At 39.7% G+C, this 19,367-nt stretch overlaps 1 protein-coding gene across 1 annotated transcript in view; it reads left to right on the forward strand.

The window, feature by feature from the left end:
- Positions 1–6,923: 6,923 nt before the first annotated feature.
- The window catches only part of LOC140732684 (adhesion G protein-coupled receptor F5-like), a 37,026-nt gene continuing 24,582 nt past the window's right edge, over positions 6,924–19,367 (forward strand). The window contains exons 1-5 of the mRNA XM_073055368.1: positions 6,924–6,936; positions 11,243–11,349; positions 13,904–13,962; positions 14,988–15,106; positions 17,416–17,588. Coding sequence (XP_072911469.1) covers positions 6,924–6,936; positions 11,243–11,349; positions 13,904–13,962; positions 14,988–15,106; positions 17,416–17,588 — 471 coding nt within the window. The remainder of the gene's footprint in view (positions 6,937–11,242; positions 11,350–13,903; positions 13,963–14,987; positions 15,107–17,415; positions 17,589–19,367) is intronic.

The raw sequence follows: 19,367 nt of genomic DNA on the forward strand, positions 1-19,367 counted from the left end.
ATGATAGGCACGCTCGAAGTTCCTTAATGCTCAGTGGTGCAAGGGGAGCTGACGACTTTTGTTTCTACAATACAATGCTAAAAAAAATATACCAGAGATTAATTTCTGGGCAATAATCTTTTGTTAGATTTTCAAAGTTTTTTCTTAGTAAGGTGGAATTCCTGAATTTGTAAGTCAAGGCATCTAACAAGTTGCTATTAGGCATCGATATACCCTATGAGGTATACTTTCCATGTTGTGACTTCATTCCTAATTTTAGAGGAATACACCACTGTGCCCATTGTCAGTAATTTATGGTTTTAAATTTTAACTTTTGCTTTTTGTTTCTCTAGTCTGCCAGTTGGTCAACAATGAAACTCAATGTACATGCATCAGTGAACTTACTTGGAACTCAACATTTTGTAGAACGTACCGTTCTTGCAGTGCAAATACTACAGCAGACCAGACCTGTACATGCATCAGAGCCTACCCAGTAGAAAGGCAATTCTGTGATCTGACACCCACACAAAGTACATCAACAAGTACATCGAAAACAACTACATCACCACCAGTTCAAAGAGGTACATTGAACTTGTTTATCCCTTGTTAATCAGAGAAGTCTGAACTCCTTGTGAGAAAGGTAATGTTATTCCAATGAACTAGCAGAAATAATGCTGCACTGTGTAACAATGGAAGACTATAATGATAATATTACTGAATTAGTACAGTGTTACAGTTCACTTCAATATTGGTAACATAACTTGATGACACTAATATCCCTGTGATCAAAATCCTTCACACTGAATGCTTGGCTTTGGGATTAGGCTATGTGCCTTTACTAAAAATCTTCAGAAACTTGATGTTCAGACCAGTAAGGCGTGGGGTAGATACTTTGCTATTCGAAGAAAAGTAGAATTATACTTAATCTCAGTTATGCTTTTACCTTAAGAAACAAAATACTTAAAACTGTCTCAAGCTATTTGAAACACCATCTTATAAAGACAACCGAGGTTAGTCTGCACTCATTCACATCCCAACATGGAAGAGTACCACACAGGAACAGGTTCTTTAGCCCATAGCATTTGTGCTGATCATGATGCCAAATTAAATTCTGGTCTATATCCTTCCATTCCCTATATATTCATTTGTATGTCTAAGTGCCTCGTAAGTGTTGCCATGATATCTACTTCCACCTGCTTCCATACAGCTGTAGCATGGTGGAGCAGTCTAAGACCAGAGGACACAGACTCAGAAGAGAAAGTTATCCTTTTAGAATGGAGATGAGGAGGAATTTTTTTATACAGGGAGACTGAACCTGAGGCATTCGTTGCCACAGGCAGCTGTGGAGGTCAAATTGTTGGGTATATTTAAGGCAGATTAATAGATTCTTGATTAGTCAGGGGATGATGGGGTGAGGGGGTGGGAAGACAGAAGATTGGGACTGAGAGGAGAAATGGATCAACCATGATGAAATGACAGAGCAGACTCAATGGGCCAAATAGTCTAATTCTGCTCCTATATCTTATGGTCATCCAACTTGGCAGTGCCATCTTCTGTGTAAAAAAAAAATCCTGTAAATTTCCTTTAAATGTTTCTCCTCTCACCTTAAGACTATGACCTCAGTATATATCTGCCATTTCCACCCTGGAAAAAGGACTCTATCTACCTTATGTATGCCTCTCATAGGTTTATATATTTCTGTCAGGTCACCCTCAGTCTCTGACACTCCAGAGAAAACAATCCAAATTTGGCCAACCTCGCCTAGTTAATATTCTCTAATCCAGATGTCACCCTGGAGAACATCTTCTGCATCCTCGCCAAAGACTCCACATCTTTCCTGTAATGCGATGAAGAGAACTGCACACAATATTCCAGATATGTCCTGACCAAAGCTTTATACAGCTGTACCATGATTTATCAGCTTTTATACCCATTACACTGTTTGATAAAGGCAAGCATGTTGTACACTTTCTTTACCACTTTATCCTCTTAAGATGAATTTTCAGGAAGTATTGATGTACAGATCAGAAGCATTTGAGTCTGGAGATCAAGAATGCTACAAAAGTTGCAGGAATGATCTCCAGAAAGCAATTTCACTGGCAAATTGGAGATTCCAGACTAGAGTGGAATCAATGAGGGATGCTCAACAGATATGGCAGGGTTTGAATGCCATGAACTCCTACAAAGTTAAATCAAGCAACATGGGGGACAGCAGAGCTTCACTTCCAGGTTAACTCAATGCCTTCAGGCTTGTTTTGACCACCAGAACAAGTAGGAACCATGGCACACCTCCATATCTCGTTATGGTCCTTTGTTCTCAGTATCTGAAGGTGACGTGTGGGCTGCCTTGAAGAGTGAATCCAAGAAAAGCATTCGGTCCATACGGAGTACCTGGCTGAGCACTGAAGATCTGTGCTGACCAACTAGCTGGTGTGTTCACAGATACCTTCATCCTCTCACCCCGGCAGAGTGTGGTACCCACCTGGTTCAATCATGAAGTGCGGTAATCTGCCTCAATGACTATCACCCAGTGGCAATTATATCCACAGTGCTGAAGTGTTTTGAGAGGCTGGTGCTGAAACATGTCAGCTCCTGTCTGAGCGATAACTTGGAGCCACTAGAATTTACCTATTGAAACAATAGGTCCACAGAAGATGTCTCACAGCTCTGGAACATCTGGACAGCAAAGATGCATTCATCAAGTTGCTCTTTATCAATTACAGTTCAGCAGTTAATACCATAATTTCCTTGAAACTAATCAGTAAACTCCAAGCTCTGAGCCTTAATACCCCCTTGTGCAATCCTTGATTTCCTCACTTGAGTCAGTTCGGAATGGCAAAAGCATCTCCTCTACAATCTCCATCAGTGCAGGTGCATCACAGGGATGTGTACTTAGCCCCCTGCTCTACTCGCTTTATACCTATGACTGCGTGGCTAAGTACAGCTCCAACACCATATTCAAGTTCACTGCTGACACCACTGTTGTGAGCCATTTCAGTGGTGGTGATGAATCAGCATACAGAAGGGAGATTGAAAATTTGGCAGAGTGGTGTCATAATGACAACCTCTCAGTCAATGTCGGCAAGACCAAGGAACTGATTGTAGACTTTAAAAGAGGGAAACTGGAGGTTCATAAGCCAGTACTCATTGAAGGATCAGAGGTGGAGAGAGTCACTATCTCAGAGGACCTGTTCTGGACCCATTGTAATTGGGTCCGCGTAATTGCAAAGAAATGTACCCCTCAGCTTTGACTGACAGTTTTCTGTAGAAAAACCATTACATTAGCAGTGCTTTTACAGAAAAAGCATTACATTAGCAGTGCTTTTACTGAAAAAGCATTACATTAGCAGTGCTTTTACAGAAAAAGCATTACATTAGCAGAGAAACCTTTCCCAGGGCGTTACAGAAAGCATGCAGCACCTTTACTTCCTTAGGAGTCTGGGGGATTTGGCATGTCATCAAAAACCTTGACAAACTTCTGTACATGTGTAGTGGAAAGTGTTCTGACTGGTTGCATTTCGGCCGCTATGGGAGCACCAATGCCTTTGAATGGAAAATCCTACAAATTGTAGTGGATTCGGTCTAGTACATCATGGGTAAAGCCCACCAACCACTGAGTATATGCTAATAAAACTTGTTGGAAAGCAGCAGCCATCATCAAAGATCCTCACCACCAGGCCATGCTCTTTTCTTGCTGCTGCATCAGGTAGAAGTACAAGAGTCTCAGGACTCGCATCACCCTGTGAGAATCAGAATCAGGTTTATTATCACCGGCTTGTGACGTGAAGTTTGTTAACTTAGCAGCAGCAGTTCAATGTAATACATAATCCAGCAGAGAGAGAGAGACAAAATAATAATAAATATATAAGGAAATCTTACTTAGTATACTTTATGTAGTATACATATATTGAATAGATTAAAATCATGCAAAAAACAGAAATACTATATATTAAAAAAAAGTGAGGCAGTGTCCAAGGGTTCAACGTCCATTTAGGCTCTGCAATCTTCCAGTCCTCCAACACTCACAGACCTCTGCCACACTGCTAGTCTTTCACAGTGAAGACAGATGCAAAGTACCCATTAAATTCATCTGCAATTTATTTGTCCCCCATTAGTACCTCTCCAGCATCATTTTTCAGTGGTCCAATATCAACTCTCACCTCCCTTTTACTCTTTATATAACTGACAAAACTTGCAGTATCCTGCTTTATATTATTGTCCAGTTTGCCCTCATTTTTCATCTTTTCCCTTATAGCTTTTTTAGTTGCCTTTTGGTAGATTTTAAAAGCTTTTAAAAGCTTCCCAATCATCCAACTTCCCACTTACTTTTGCTACATTATATGCTCTTTCCTTGGCTTTTATGCAACCTTAACTTCCTTTGCCTAGCCCTGCCATTTGAGAACATTTTCTTCTGTGGGACATCTCTATCCTGCACGTTGTGAATTATTCCCACAAACTTCAGTCAGCTCTGCTCTCCTGTCATTCTCCTCCAATCCACCTAGGCAAATTCCTCTTTCATGCCTCTGTAATTCCCTTTATTTCATTGCAATACTGATACATGTGAGTTATACTACCTCTCAAATTCTTCTTCCTCTTCATGTGCCTTGCACGTTACACACTTGGGCAATCATGGCTCTCCATATCGAACGATCCCTCGCAGCGTCAATGATATCTCACACACTTAGATCTGTTAGTTCTTTCACAGTGTCCATATATTTTCTTCTTACTTCTCAAATTGCAGTATAAATTAAATTATATTATGATCACTGCCTCCTAAGGATTCCTTTACATGAATCTCCCGAATAAGAACTGGGTTATTACACAACACCCAATCTAAGATAGCCTTTCCACTAGTAGGCTCAAGCACAAGCTGCTCTAAAAAGACATCTTGCAGTCATTCAACAAATTCCCTCTCTTGCGATCTGTTACAAATCTGATTTTCCCAATCCCCATGGATATTGAAGTACCCCATTACAATTGTGTCATTACCCTAATTACATGCCTTTTCCAGCTCCCTTGGCAATCCTTGTCCCACATTTTGGCTATTACTTGGAGGCCTATAAATGATCCCCATATTATTTTTTTTACTCTTGCCCATGTACTCTTAACCATACTCATAAAGATCCAACTTTCTCTGACCCTATATCACCTCCTACTAAAAATGTAATTCCATCTCTTAACAACAGAGCCAGACCACTGAATATGCCCTCCTGCCTGTCCTTTAAAAAGAAAGTATATCATTTGGAGGCATTAGCTCCCAACTATGGCCTTCTTTCAGCCACAACTCAGTGATGCCCACAATGTCATACTAACCAATCTCTAACTGCGGCACAAGTTTGTCCACCTTATTCTGAATACTACGTGCATTTAAATACACAACCTTCAGTCCTGCATTTGACACCCTTTTGAATTTTGCCTTGTGGTACATTTGAACTCTTTGATTTGTCAGCATTTGTACCCAATCATTAGCTTGAATGAATTTTTTGAGGATGTAGGAAGAGTAGTAGATGTAGTATATATGGTATTTATAAGGTACCCCATGCAAGACTTATTGAGAATGTAAGGAGGCCAATGATCCAAGGGAACATTGCTTTGTGGATCTGGAACTGGCTTGCCCACAGAAGGCAAAGAGTGGTTGGAGACGAGTCATAATCTGCATGGAGGTTGGTCACCAGTGGAGTGCCTCAGGGATCTGTTCTGGGACCCTCACTCTTCATGCTTTTTATAAATGACCTGGATGAGGAAGTGGAGGGATGGGTTAGTAAGTTTGCTCATGCAATAAAGGTTGGAGGTTTTGTGGATAGTGTGGAGGGCTGTCAGAGGTTACAGCGGGACATTGATAGGATACAAAACTGGGCTGAGAAGTAGCAGATGGAGTTCAACCCAGATAACTGTGAGGTGGTTCATTTTGGTAGGTCAAGTATGATGGCAGAATATAGTATTAATGGTAAGACTCTTGGCAGTGTGGAGGATCAGAGGGATCTTGGGATCCGAGTCCATAGGACGCTCAAAGCAGCTGAGCAGGTTGCCTCTGTGGTTAAGAAGGCATGCAGTGTATTGGCCTTCATCAATGGTGAAATTGAATTTAGGAGCCGAGAGGTAATGTTGCAGCTATATAGGACCCTGGTCAGACCCCACTTGGAGTACTGTGCTCAGTTCTGGTCGCCTCACTATAGGAAGGATGTGGAAATTATAGAAAGGGTGCAGAGGAGATTTACAAGGATGTTGCCTGGATTGGGGAGCATGCCTTATGAGAATAGGTTGAGCGAACTCGGCCTTTTCTTCTTGGAGAGATGGAGGATGCCAGGTGACCTGATAGAGTTGTATAAGATGGTCAGAGGCATGGATCCTGTGGATGGTTAGAGGCTTATTCCCAGGGCTGAAATGGTTGCTAGAAGAGGACTCCAGTTTAAGGTACTGGGGAGTAGGTACAGAGGAGATGTCAGGGGTAAGTTTTGTACTCAGAGAGTGGTGAGTGTGTGGAATGAGCTGCCGGCAACGTTGGTGGAGGTGGATACGATAGGGTGTTTTAAGAGACTTTTGGATAGGTACATGGAGCTTAGAAAAATAGAGGGCTATAGGTAAGCCTGGTAATTTCTAAGGTAGGGACATGTTCGGCACAAGTTTGTGGGCCAAATGGCCTGTATTGAGCTGTAGGTTTTCTATGTTTTTTGTCCTTCCTTATATTCATGTTAAATCCATTACCTACTTATAAAGCCTCTGGTCTGATCCTGAGCTCTATCATCCTGGTTGCCATCCTACTGCCATATTTGTTTAAACCACTCCCAACAACTCTTATATACCTGCCTGCAAGAATATTGGTCCCTCTGGGATTGAAGTGCAACCTGACCCTTTAGTATAGGTCACACCTACCCCATTTAGAGGATGGGGAAGCTTTTAAAAACCAACAGAAAGAAACTAAAAAGGCCATAAGGAGGGGAAAGATGAAATGTAAAGGTAAGTTAGCTAATAATATCAAAGAGGTTACCAAAATATTTCATCAGGAGTAAAAGAGAGGCAAGAGTTGATCACTTGAAAGTGACACTGCAGAGGTAGTAATGGAACACAAAAAAATTGTGGATGAACTAAAGAATTTTTGATCAGTCTTCACTTGGAAGACACTGGCAGAATGCTGGAAATTCAAGGTTGTCATGGAGTGCAGAAGTGAGTACAGTTTCTATTACTTAGAGAGAAGGTGCTTGGGAAGCTGAAAGGTCTGATTGTAGATAAGTGACCTAGACCCGATGGACTACAGCCAAGGTTTCTGAAAGAGGTAACTGAAGAGATTGTGGATCCAATAGTAATAATCTTTCAAGAATCAATAGATTCTGTCATGGTTCTGGAGGACTGTAGAACTGCAAATGTTACTTCACTCTTTACGAAGGGAGGGAGGCAGAAGAAAGGAGATTATAGGCTGGTGAGCCTGACCTCAGTGGTTGGGAAGATGTTGGAATTAATTGTTAAGGATGAGGTTTTAGGGTACTTGCAGGTACATAGTAAAAGAGGCCAAAGTCAGCAAGATTTCCTTAAGGGAAAATCTTGCCTGACAAATATGTTGGAATTCTTTGAGGAAATAACAAGCAGGATAGACAAAGGGGAATTGGTCAATGTTCAGTAATTGGATTTTCAGAAGGCTTTTGACAAAGTGCTGCACATGAGGCAGCTCAGCAAGGTAAGATCCCATGGTATTATAGGAAAGATTCTAGCATGGATAGAGGATTGGCTGATTGGCAGAAGGCAAAGGGTGGGAGTCAAGGAACCCTTTTCTGATTGGCTGCCGGTGACCAGTGGTGTTCCACAGCGGTCGGTATTGGGACAGTTTCTTTTTATGCTATGTCAATGATTTGGATGAAAGAATTGATGGCTTTTTGGCCAAGTTTGTGAATGATACGAAGATAGGTGGATGGGCAGGTAGTGTTGAGGAAGCAGGGAGGCTGCAGGATTTAGACAGATTTAGTAGATTACGAAAAGAAGTGGCAGGTGGAATACAGTGCTGGGAAATGTATGGTCATGCACATTGCTAGAAGAATATAAGCGCAGACTATTTTCTAAACAGGCAGAAATTCAAAAATCTAAGTAGCAAAGGGACTTTGGAGACCTCGTGCAGGATTCCCTAAAGATTAACTTGCAGCTTGAGTCACTGGTCAGGAAGGCAAATGTGATGTTAGCCTTCATTTTGAGAATGTAATAAAAAATATAAAATCAAGGATATAAAGCACTGGTGAGGCCTCACTAGGAATATTGTGAAAAATCTTGGGCCCTTTATCTAGGAGAGGGTTCAAAGGAAGTTCATAAAAATGATTTCGGGAGAGTAAGGTTTATCATATGAGGACTGTTTGATGGGTCTGGACCTGTACTTAAGAACATAAGAAATAGGAGCAGGAATAGGCTATCTGGCCCGTCAAGCTTGTCTGGCCATTCAAAAAGATCATGGCTGATCTGGCCATGGACTCATCTCCACCTACCTACCTTTTCCCATAACCTTTAAATTCCCCTACAATGCAAGAATCTATCCAACTTTGTCTTAAATATACTTATTGAGGTACTTGTTGGAATTTAGAAGAATGAGGGGGAATCTAATTGAAACCTATCAAATGTTCAAAGGCCTAGGTAAAGTGGATGTAGAGAGTGAGGAAGGAGGAATGGCTGGGTTTCATTCTGAGAAAGGAAGTGGGTCAGATATTCCAAGTTTTAGTAAAGGAACACATTGAAGATAGAAATCATAATGTCATAAAATTTAAATAAGCCTTGGAAAAAGAGAAGGTGCAATCACCAAAAAATGATTTATTAGAGGAAGGCCATTTTCAATGGGATGATAGTGGATCTGCCAGTAAACCTCGCTGGTGAAAAAAGCAGATGAAATTTACTGTGGAGAAATGTGAGATGATGAATTTAGGTGGGAAAGTTAAAAAGATGCAAAATGGTTTTAAAAGGGGTGCAGAGCAGAGGGACCTGGTGTGTGGGTGCACAGATCAGTGAAAGAGCAGGTTGAATTGAATTGAATTGACTATTTCTTACGTCCTTCACATACATAAGGAGTAAAAAACTTTACATTACGTCTCCATCTAAATGTGCAATTTATAGTAGTTGTAATAAGTAGAATGGACAACAGGGCAGTCAATATAGCATAGAAATACAATTGTATCAGTGTGAATTAATTAGTTGGATGTCCTTGTGGAAGAAGCTGTCCCAGAGCCCGTTGCTCCTGGCCATATTAAGTGGTTAATATGCCATACATAATTTTGGGCCTTATCAAAGCAGAATTAAAGAAGAAAAGTCCTACTGAATCCTTATAAAAGTAGAGGTCAACCCTTGAATGGATATTGCATTCAATTCTGCTCATCTCATTACAGGAAGGATGTTAAGAGTGAGTCCAGAATAGATTTAAGAGCACTGTTCCTGGGAGAAAGAAATCGTTTTACAAAGCAGAGGAGAGCAGCTCAGGCTGCTTTCTATGGGTAAAAAGGTAGATGGCAAGAAGTATATAGAGTGAAGAGGGGTCTGGACAGAATGGAAAGTGGCAGGCTCTACCTGCTGGTGGAGGCATGAAGACCAGAGATCATTGGTAAAGAAAGTGGAAGAAAATTAGGAGTGGCATGAGGAAGAACTTCTTTTGCACAATATATGGAATCTACAATACAGGACACAGAAGAGGTATGCTCCCTAGTGACCTTCATTATAAAATAATAAATAGTTAAGAAAAAAAATGGAAAACTGCAGAAGAAGGGCCAGGGAGTGAAGCTGGTGAGTTGTTCTGGTAGATGGTACAGACATAATGTACTGAATGGCCTACCTCAGTGACTCTGTGAAGTTGATCAATTCTTGGGCACGAGGAGAATATGCGAACAATACAGGAAAATGAAGCTGAAATGGACATTCATGCTAAATGATAGAGCAGTTCTGAAGGGCCATGTAGCCTTCTCCTGCTTCTGTTTATTTTCCCATTTTCTGTAAAATGCTTAAAATTCCTGCTTCATAATATGTGTACATGTACAATATCAGCACTTTTGAAGATCACCACTGAGAACCACATTCCATTCTGTGTCCTCTCAATGAACACTGGGAGTACATCACACACATGCTAATGAGATTGGCACAAAGCACATTAATAGTTTGCTTTTAGATTCAAATGGAAATTCTCTGCACCAGTTTCCTTGTATTCTCTCAGCTGTATTTTTGGAAGCTAACAAGTGTTGGAATAACTTGCATGTCTGCATCATTTCTGGGTCAGGTGTATTTCATCTGTCTGCTAAAACCAGGTTCTTCACTGATATTTTCTAGGACAAAGTATCATAAGACCAGAAGACATAAGAGTAGCATTATACCTTTTGGCCTATCGAGTCTGCTCCACCATTTGATCATGGCTGATCCATTTCTCTCTCGACACCATTCTCCTGCCTTTTTTCCACAACCTTTCCTGCCCTGACTTATCAAGAATCTATCAACCTCTGCCTTAAATATACTTAATAACCCGGCCTCCACAGCCACCAGTGGCAACAAATTACGTTGATACACCACCCTCTGGCTAAAGAAATTCCTCCTGCTTTCCTTTTCAAATGGACATCCCTTTCTTTTGAGGTTGTGTGCTCTGATCCTAGATTTCACTAGAATGGGAAACATTCTGTACTTAAGGACATAAGAAATAGGAGCAGGTGATGGCCATCTGGTCTGCCGAGCCTGCTCCGCTATTCAATAAGATCATGGCTGATCTGACCATGGATTCATTCCACCTACCTGCCTTTTCCCATAACCCTTAATTCCCCTACTATAAAAATCTATCCAACTTTGTCTTTGTCAGAGTGCTCAACCTCAAAATGGAGGGATGTACAATTAGAGACCATGGGTTAAGGGTGAAAGGTGTATTGTTTAAGGGGAACATGAGAAGAAACTTCTTTAACTCAGAGAGTAGTGAGAGTGCGGAGCAAGCTGCCAGTGCAAGTGGTGGATACGATTTCGATTTTAATGTTTAAGAGAAATTTGAGGAGGTAAATGGATCTTCGGGATATGGAGGGCTATAGTCCATGTGCAGGTCGATGGGAGTTGGCAGATTAAATGGTTTGGCATGGACCAGATGGGCAGAAGGGCTTGTTCATGTACTGTACTCTATGACTCTATGAACTTTTTGAAAAATAGCAACTGTATTTTCTTGTAGAATACTGAATAGTACAATCACAAAAATTTATTATAAACTAGTAATCACAAAATATTGCACACCTTTTATATTTGAAATAATAAAATGGTTAATAATACATATCTGTTACAGGAAGTCAAACATTTGCGTTGATTATTGAAAATCTGATCTTCAGTAATGAACTGAAAAATTCTTCCTCGGCCGAGTGTAAAAATCGTTCAGCAGAATTCACTTCATTGGTATGTAACTGAGTGAATAACATTCTGAACTCTGAAAGGATATAATGTGCTGCTGATAAGTATTGACCTTCAGGTTTATATAACAAATACGACAGAGTTTGCAGATGCTGGAAAATCAGAGTAACACACACAAAATGATGGAGGAACTCAGCAGGTCAGGCAGCATCTATGGAAACAAAGAAACGATTGACGTTTCAAGCCTAGACCCTTTATGAAGGCAAAAGAATTTCTACTTTAGGCCCAGGCTAACATGTTGAAGTACAATCTTTAATAAAGATAATAAAGTCTCTGGGCAGCTAAGGAAGAAAATGTAATTTCTGGCATTATCCAATACAAATTTTTGTATTATTTTTAAAAGAATTCATTTGACACCAATTTGTGGGAAGAGTGAATTCTGTTAATGTGTGAAACACTCAGAAAGCATTTGGGGAGGATCACTTGGTGCTTCAAATAACAATGATGCATAGATTATTGTATATTGGCTCAAGATTTCCTTTAATCTGTTTGTTGCCTGAATTACTGGTGTCCTACTGACTAAATGTGTTCTTAACGATAACAGAGGTCTCAGGCACTGACAGAGATCTGCTCGTAGTTTCTCCATCATCAGGGTTAGGAAAATGTGGAAGTTTGCCCACCATCACAGGACCATTTAAATGAGTCTGACATGAACAGCACTGAGAGCAGTTGCACGACTGTGCAGGAGTTTAGAAAGGGCTTGTTTACACCTGCTTATACAGGAATCCTGAACTTCTGCTGAGTGACAGGGCTAAGATGAAGAAGTTCCAACCATTATTTTCCTCATGTATGTGTTTTGATATGACTGTCCAAAATCAAAATATAGAAGTTGATACAGATTTTAAGTAAACTCACAAACTATCAGAAATGTATGGAGAAGCAGGCAGTGTCTATGAAAAGAAAAATGGAATTAACATTTCTACACCAAACGCTGCTTACTCTGTTGACTATTTCCATGTTTCTTTTTGTATTCTATGTGATTGACCAACTTAGAATGTTAAAAGAAAGTTTAACAGGAATTCAGTAACATGAATACTTCTGACACAAGAGACTTTATTGCAAAATATGTATGTACAGCAATATCTCATTTTTAACATGAGTAGCAAAACTGACTTACTACTAGAGAATATTTGTCTTGGTCTTTCTGTACCTCGGGTCTTGATAATATCTATGGTTTACTCTTTCATTCTCTTGTGAGTGAAATGCCCATTTTAAGCCCCATGAAAGAACCTACTTCAAACTGAAACAAATTCTTGTCAAAGTTAGTAGAAAATCCATCCTACATCATTTGCAACTATGATTGAATTCTCAGTTATTCGATATGATTTTATTGGTATTAAGTCCTTATGAATGCCGTACCAATGTTTTTTTCAAATGGTGTGTTTATTCACCTGAAAAAAGTTCTTCAAACCAAAGTGAAGAATTGGTTCAGCAACCAGAGATGATTTCTTCAAAGTCAAACTATTCCTAGCAGTTATGTTAATCCAAATGTATTTTTGAGAATAAGTGATGTGCCTATGAGTCAAAAATTATCTTATAATATAGGAATCAGCGGATCTCTCATACTTTTACCTCACAAATCCATTAACACTGCAATATATATGTAATGAAGGGTGGAGGTTCAGAAATGGCAGAAGCACACCTTCATATATTAAGACAGTGTACAAGGTAGCATTATGACGTTAATCCCATTGAGAAACTATCCAGATGCAAGTAGTGTTCAAATAAGAATTCTGAGATACATAACGTACCCAGATTTTGTAGCCAAAATAATAATAGGCCAAGTAAAACTTGTTATTTTTAGGTAGATGGTACAGCAATTTGAAGTAAGCCTCAGATTATTTATGAAACTGAAACATCCAAAGGCTGTAGTTCAGGATGTACTGCTTTGTAAAACTTACAACAACATCGCACCGTCTGCTACATCATCGCAATGCATTCAGACCTATGATGTCTGAAACAAAAGGGTATTAAATTCAGCACAGAGGGATAATCCTTGTCGATTTCTGGTTAAGCATCCTCTCAATTATCCTGTTATTGAAAATTAACCATTAAAAGTGGGCAGTTTCACTTATTTGTGTTTAATTGCTGTAATTTTATATTGTGTAAATGGTAAAATTGTACTTTCACTTTTTTTAAACTTTTCCTTCCTGTTCTTGTCATCTCAATCTATTTTCTCCTTTCTTTAATTCCCCTTCTGATCTTGATTGACATTTGAATTTCTCCCTCTATTCACTCCTCATTATTGCACTTACTTTTACAGACCAGCCAAATATTCAATGTTCCTTCAAATGTTCAATGCCTTATTTATTTCATTGCCTGCATTTTAGCAATATGCCTTGCAAAAAGAAACATAAACACCAACTATATATGAAAACACCTAACCAACAGCAAACAGCTTCAGCTGCCATTGAAATTAGGAGCAATTTAAAATATTAACGTGGATTTTATTTTACACATGTTAATATAGTAAAATTGTGTAACTTCTGTTTTTCTGTTTTTGAAAATGTGTTTTTTTATATTTCTATCCTTTCCTCAGCTTAATCAAGCATACAAAAAGGTGGATGAAAACGCTTCCGTAAAAGTTTTGGGATTCTCGTAAGTGAAGTATTTTGAGGGTAGATATTTATTTAGTTTTAAAGAGTTAATGGCAAACTACAGAAAGCCTGATTAATAGGAGGGAACTGCAAAATGCACAAGAAACAATGAAATATTTCTGGAACGTTTACATGGGGCTAGTTTTCATCCTTATAATCATTTTACCTTACTATCAACATTAACCTGGCAGTTATTAACAAAAACAAGAGACTTTATAGGCACATTTGAATTACTTCCAGAAGTGAGTAGGGTACCTGTGCACCACAATCTAGGTAGTTTTATATACTCTCCAGACTCTTCATTGAGTGCAGTCTGAGCACCACCTCAGGCTGGTTTCCACATGCAAATACACCTGCTCTTCATGTCTTAGGGGTGGAGTTGGGGATTCGACCTTAGTAACTGTGTATAAAATAAATGCATGGTGGCACACGGGGCCAACTGTAGCGGCTGTTAGTGTTCATGAGATATGAAACCAAGGGATCAGCCAGCATCTTGCACCTGCCAGTGAAGGAGAAGTGTTGGAATAAAAATGTGTCTCTGCACCAGTTGTTTTGGGAAGGGAGAACTCAAGTTGAATTGGATATTACAGTAGCCCAAGACACATTGTAAGTGCACCAATGGTCACAAGTCTGTGCCTCAAAATGAATGTAAAGTTCAAACAAACAACTTTTGTATTTGCTTCAGTTCAAGTTACATTTTCCCTTCATTTAAATTCTCTTCTGAATACCGGAAATTAACAAGACTTAGCAACCAGCATTGCTGGGATAAAGTTGATGGAAATTATGCCAGATAACATATTCTCAATACTGGAATGTACTGCATATCCCTGTCACTTTTGTCTGAAGGAGCCTTTGAATCACTAGGACAAAAAGTCTTTTGCATCTCCAGATTTACATTTTGAAGAGAGAAACCAGGATCTAATTCTGTCTTAATTACTCCACAAAAGGCAGGGAAATGTCATTCAATACATTGGTATTGAGCTGCTCATCTGTTCTAATACTTTTTTTCTGCTTTTATTAATTCAGAAATGGGAGCACCATTGTGGTTCATGAAGTATTCTCTAGCTTGTCTCTGACCGAAGAGGATAAGAAAGCAGTGGTCAAGACTCTTTCTGAAGGGAACTACACTACAAAGTTTTTACCAGGTAAGTAGATTTCTGAACAGTAAATTATGTCTTGACAAAGGGAAATTAACATTATAAATTAAGTTAGTATTGTATGACCCAATTGAACAGATGGCAACACAATACAGGGGCTGTTGCACAGAATTGTAGCCATTTTATGTAGCACTGTACTGCTGCCACAAAAAAAAAACTAGCAACAAATTTCGTGACATATGAGAGTGATGAGAAAAAGAGCTTTGACCTGCGGCCAAACTGGACACTGGAAGTTTTGAAGGTAGGGGACTTCAATCAGGTCCCCTGCCTGAGTACAAAAAGGCAGCAGCAGGTCATGATAGTGAAACAGAGCTTCGACCAGCGACCAATCAGCATTTGGGATTGATTGACAAGAGCTAATTAAAGGAAGGCAGGGGTAGCGCAGAGGCTGTTGTCACTGTGTCAGTCATCTGAGTGGACAGAGTCAGAGTGGTGACCGTGAGGCTTTAGCTCTTCAACGCTTCAACAAAGAGAGGCTTCAGTAAAGTAAGAAAAGGAAAGAAAAGCTTGAGCTTAAGTTTTTTTCCCTTTTTTTATATCTGCTCAGCTAGGAGAGTAGAGATGCCAGACAGGACAGTTGAATGCTCCTCTTGCAGAATGTGTGAAGGCAGGGAGACCTCCAGTGTCCCTGACGACTACAACTGCGAGAAGAGCATCTAGCTGCGGCTTCTAACAATTCGCGCTAAGGAGTTGCTGAAACTGGATGAACTCCGGATCATTCAGAAGGCTGAGGAGGGTGATAGTTTAGAAATATAGAGAAGTAGTTACACCCAAGATACAGGACACATGAAAATGGTCGACGGTGAGGAAGGGGAAAGGTGGTAAGAATCTAGTGCACAGTGCCCCTGTGGCAATCCTCCTCAACACCAGATATATCACTTTGAATCCTGCTGGGGGTGGGGGGGAATACCTAGCAGAGGAAAGTCACAGATTCTGGGTCTCTGGCACTGACTCTGCCTCTGTGACTCAGAAGGAAAGAGGGGAGAAGAGGCATGCTGTAGTGATAGGGGATTTGTTACACAGGGGAAGGGACAGGAGGCTCTGTGAGTGAGAACAAGATTCCTGGATGGTATGTTGCCTTCCAGGTGCCAAGATATGGAATATCTCAGATTGAGTCCTCAGTATTCTTAAGTAAGAGGGTGAACAGGCAGAAGTCATGGTCCATGTAAAGGGAATTACAGAAGCATGAGAGAAGAGATGGCCAGGATTGACTGACAGGGATGACAGCAGAGCAGCAATGGCTGGAATTTCTGGAAGCAATTAGAATGCACAGGATTATATACACCCCATAAGAGGGAAAATAGGACAACAGGCACAGTAGAAGGCAGTAGGTTGGTGTCAGTCCAGACTCTGGGTATTGAGGAGTCTGACGGCTTAGGGGAAGAAACTGTTACATAGTCTGGTCGTAACAGTCAGAATGCTTCGGTGCCTTTTCCCAGATGGCAGGAGGGAGAAGAGTTTGTACGAGTGGTGTGTGGGGTCCTTCATAATGCTGTTTGCTTTGCGGATGCAGCGTGTAGTGTAAATGTCCGTAATGGTGGGAAGAGAGGCCCACCTCTCAGCTGACCTCACTATCCGCTGCAGGGTCTTGCGATCCGAGATGGTGCAATTTCCAAACCAGGCAGTGATGCAGTTGCTCAGGTTGCTCTCAACGCCTGTAGAATGTGATGAGGATGAGGGGTGGGAGATGGACTTTCCTCAGCCTTCACAAAAAGTAGAGACGCTGCTGGGCTTTCTTTGCTATGGAGCTGGTGTTAAGGGACCAGGTGAGACTTTCCGTCAGGTGAACACCAAGAAATTCGGTGCTGTTTACGATCTCTACCGAGGAGCCGTCGATGTTCAGTGGGGAGTGGTCGCTCCGTGCCCTCCTCAAACTTGGAGCCAGAACTGCATTGCATGTCCAATGCAGGTATCTGTCCTTTGCCACACCGGCTGATAGAAACTTCTGCCAGCATGAGCTAAAGCAGACAACTTAGTACAAATATTCCTCCAAGTACCTGTCTGTAAGATTAAAGAGGATTTTAGTTTCATGTCCGACTGGCATAAGGCTGCGGTGTTAGCCCCTGGCATTGTCGTCTGTGGAGCATCAATTCTAGTTTAACACAAACAAGCCAATGTGGAAAGTACTGGGCAGGTGAATAATAAAGTAAAAGAAATAGCAGCAAGACTAGGTCAACTCTGTCAAAGCCCTCTCTGCCAAGCCAGAACTTATCAAATACACTCATGGAGCATGACATAAGCTTGGGGAAACTAGACTATTTACCTTATGGAAAGCTATATAACTTTTCTTTCAACAGAAGATGAAATTCCATGCACTGACAGCGAATTTGGAACGACAAAATTTAATTCTACTGCAGAAATCCCCTGTATGGGAATGAAAGGTGTCAGAAGAAGAAGATGTGGAAAGAATGGGCAATATGATGATGAACATGATTTCTGTCTAATACCTGAAATTTATAACCTTCTTAAGGTAGGTCCTGCAAAGAATGTATTCAAATATAAGATTTAACCAAAATTCAAAGTCCAATGTAATTTTAAAAATCAAAATAGATATATGTCATTATATTCAACATTAAGATTCATTTTCTTGTGGGCATACACAATAAATCCAATAACCATTAACCATAACAGAATCAATGAAAAGAGGTTTTACAGGACATTGAAACTAAATTTGATGTGCCAAAATATTACTAACCCCAGCCACAGAATTACCAACAAACACAGAGATGATGAACTTTTGGTTCATATCTGGTCAAGCAGGGTGACACACAATGATGAAGCAAGCTAGATCAGGGAGGTAAAAGAGCGCACTCATACAAATGAAGAAATGCAAACACCTGAAATTACAATGGATTTGCTAAAAGCAGTTATAAAAATACTTACAACTGGAAAAGTACAAGTAGTGATAATATTTGTAATTATTGGTATAACAACTTACTTACCTTCATATGTACCTATTAATACATATCAAAAATTTTCTTAAAAATTCTGAAAACCTACCCAAATTTTTGAAAGAAGGTAAAGCATATCTCTTATCTTATGCAGAAATCACAAATGATCCATCAGAATATTGTCCTATTACTTATTTATAAACTATATATAAAATTGTAGCATCATGCATCTCGCAATGAATCACCACTCACTTAGATAATCACAATATACTTACATAAGAGCAGAAAGAATGTCGTAAGGGTATGAAAGTATGTAAAGCATTTTCCAGGGAGACTCTCTAAGCCTGCAATGGTTCTGTCTACCTTTAAACCCACTTTCTAATGTACGGCATTGAAGGAAAATTGGGAATCAAATCCGAAACAACCAACTGAATTAGACCTTCTATATATGGACACATCTTCGTCAGTAAAGCTAAAGCAATTAATTTGAACAGTAGAACTATTTTCTAAAGATATAAACATTAATTTTGGACTTGATAAGTGCAGAGCATCAAACAGAAAGAAAGATGCAATAGAGCTGATGGAATACAAAACAGAGCAGCAGAATACAATACAACCAATGGATGAATATTAAACATATAAGTATCCGGGATATCAACAAGGAAAGAAAATCGATCACGGAGCAATATAAGAAAAACTTCCAACAGAATTTATTTTAAGGCTTAAGAAAATCTCTCAAACAGAGCTCAATAGTAAAAATATAATAAAGAAATATCCATATTAAAGTGTTCTTTTGATATAATACCTTGGTCAAAACTGAGCTGGCAAATTTACAAAGAAAAAGTAAGAAGAGAAATGACAAATTTTAGAAAACACAATGCACATTTGAACACGTTTAGATTACCACTACCTAGGATAGAAAGAAAGGGAATGACAGATATAATAAATTTACACAACAGTTGTAAACATCTTGTAAGTATATACTTTCAGGATTCAGCACTCCACCCATTGCAATTCTGATCAGAAGTACGCACCATTAAACTTCAATGAAAGCACAACCAAGAAAAATGAAGGAATTATAAATATAGAAGAAAAAATTAATCAATAGAAGAGCATGACCATGATCTCAGCAGATCAGATCTTGACAAGAAAGCATCAAATGCATGCCTCAGAGTTGGAGACCTCTTCCCAGAAACAGAAGGGATCCTTGTGGCAATACAAGACCAGGTGGTTAAAACAAAAAACAATCTAACATACATAATAAAAGACCAACACATTCAAGACCATAACTGTAGGAAATGCCAAAAAAAAGCAGGAAACAATTCAATACATTACAGGACCCTGCATCAGTTCAACTC

The sequence above is a fragment of the Hemitrygon akajei genome, chromosome 9 (assembly GCF_048418815.1).
Source record: "Hemitrygon akajei chromosome 9, sHemAka1.3, whole genome shotgun sequence".
In the NCBI taxonomy this organism is placed as follows: domain Eukaryota; kingdom Metazoa; phylum Chordata; class Chondrichthyes; order Myliobatiformes; family Dasyatidae; genus Hemitrygon; species Hemitrygon akajei.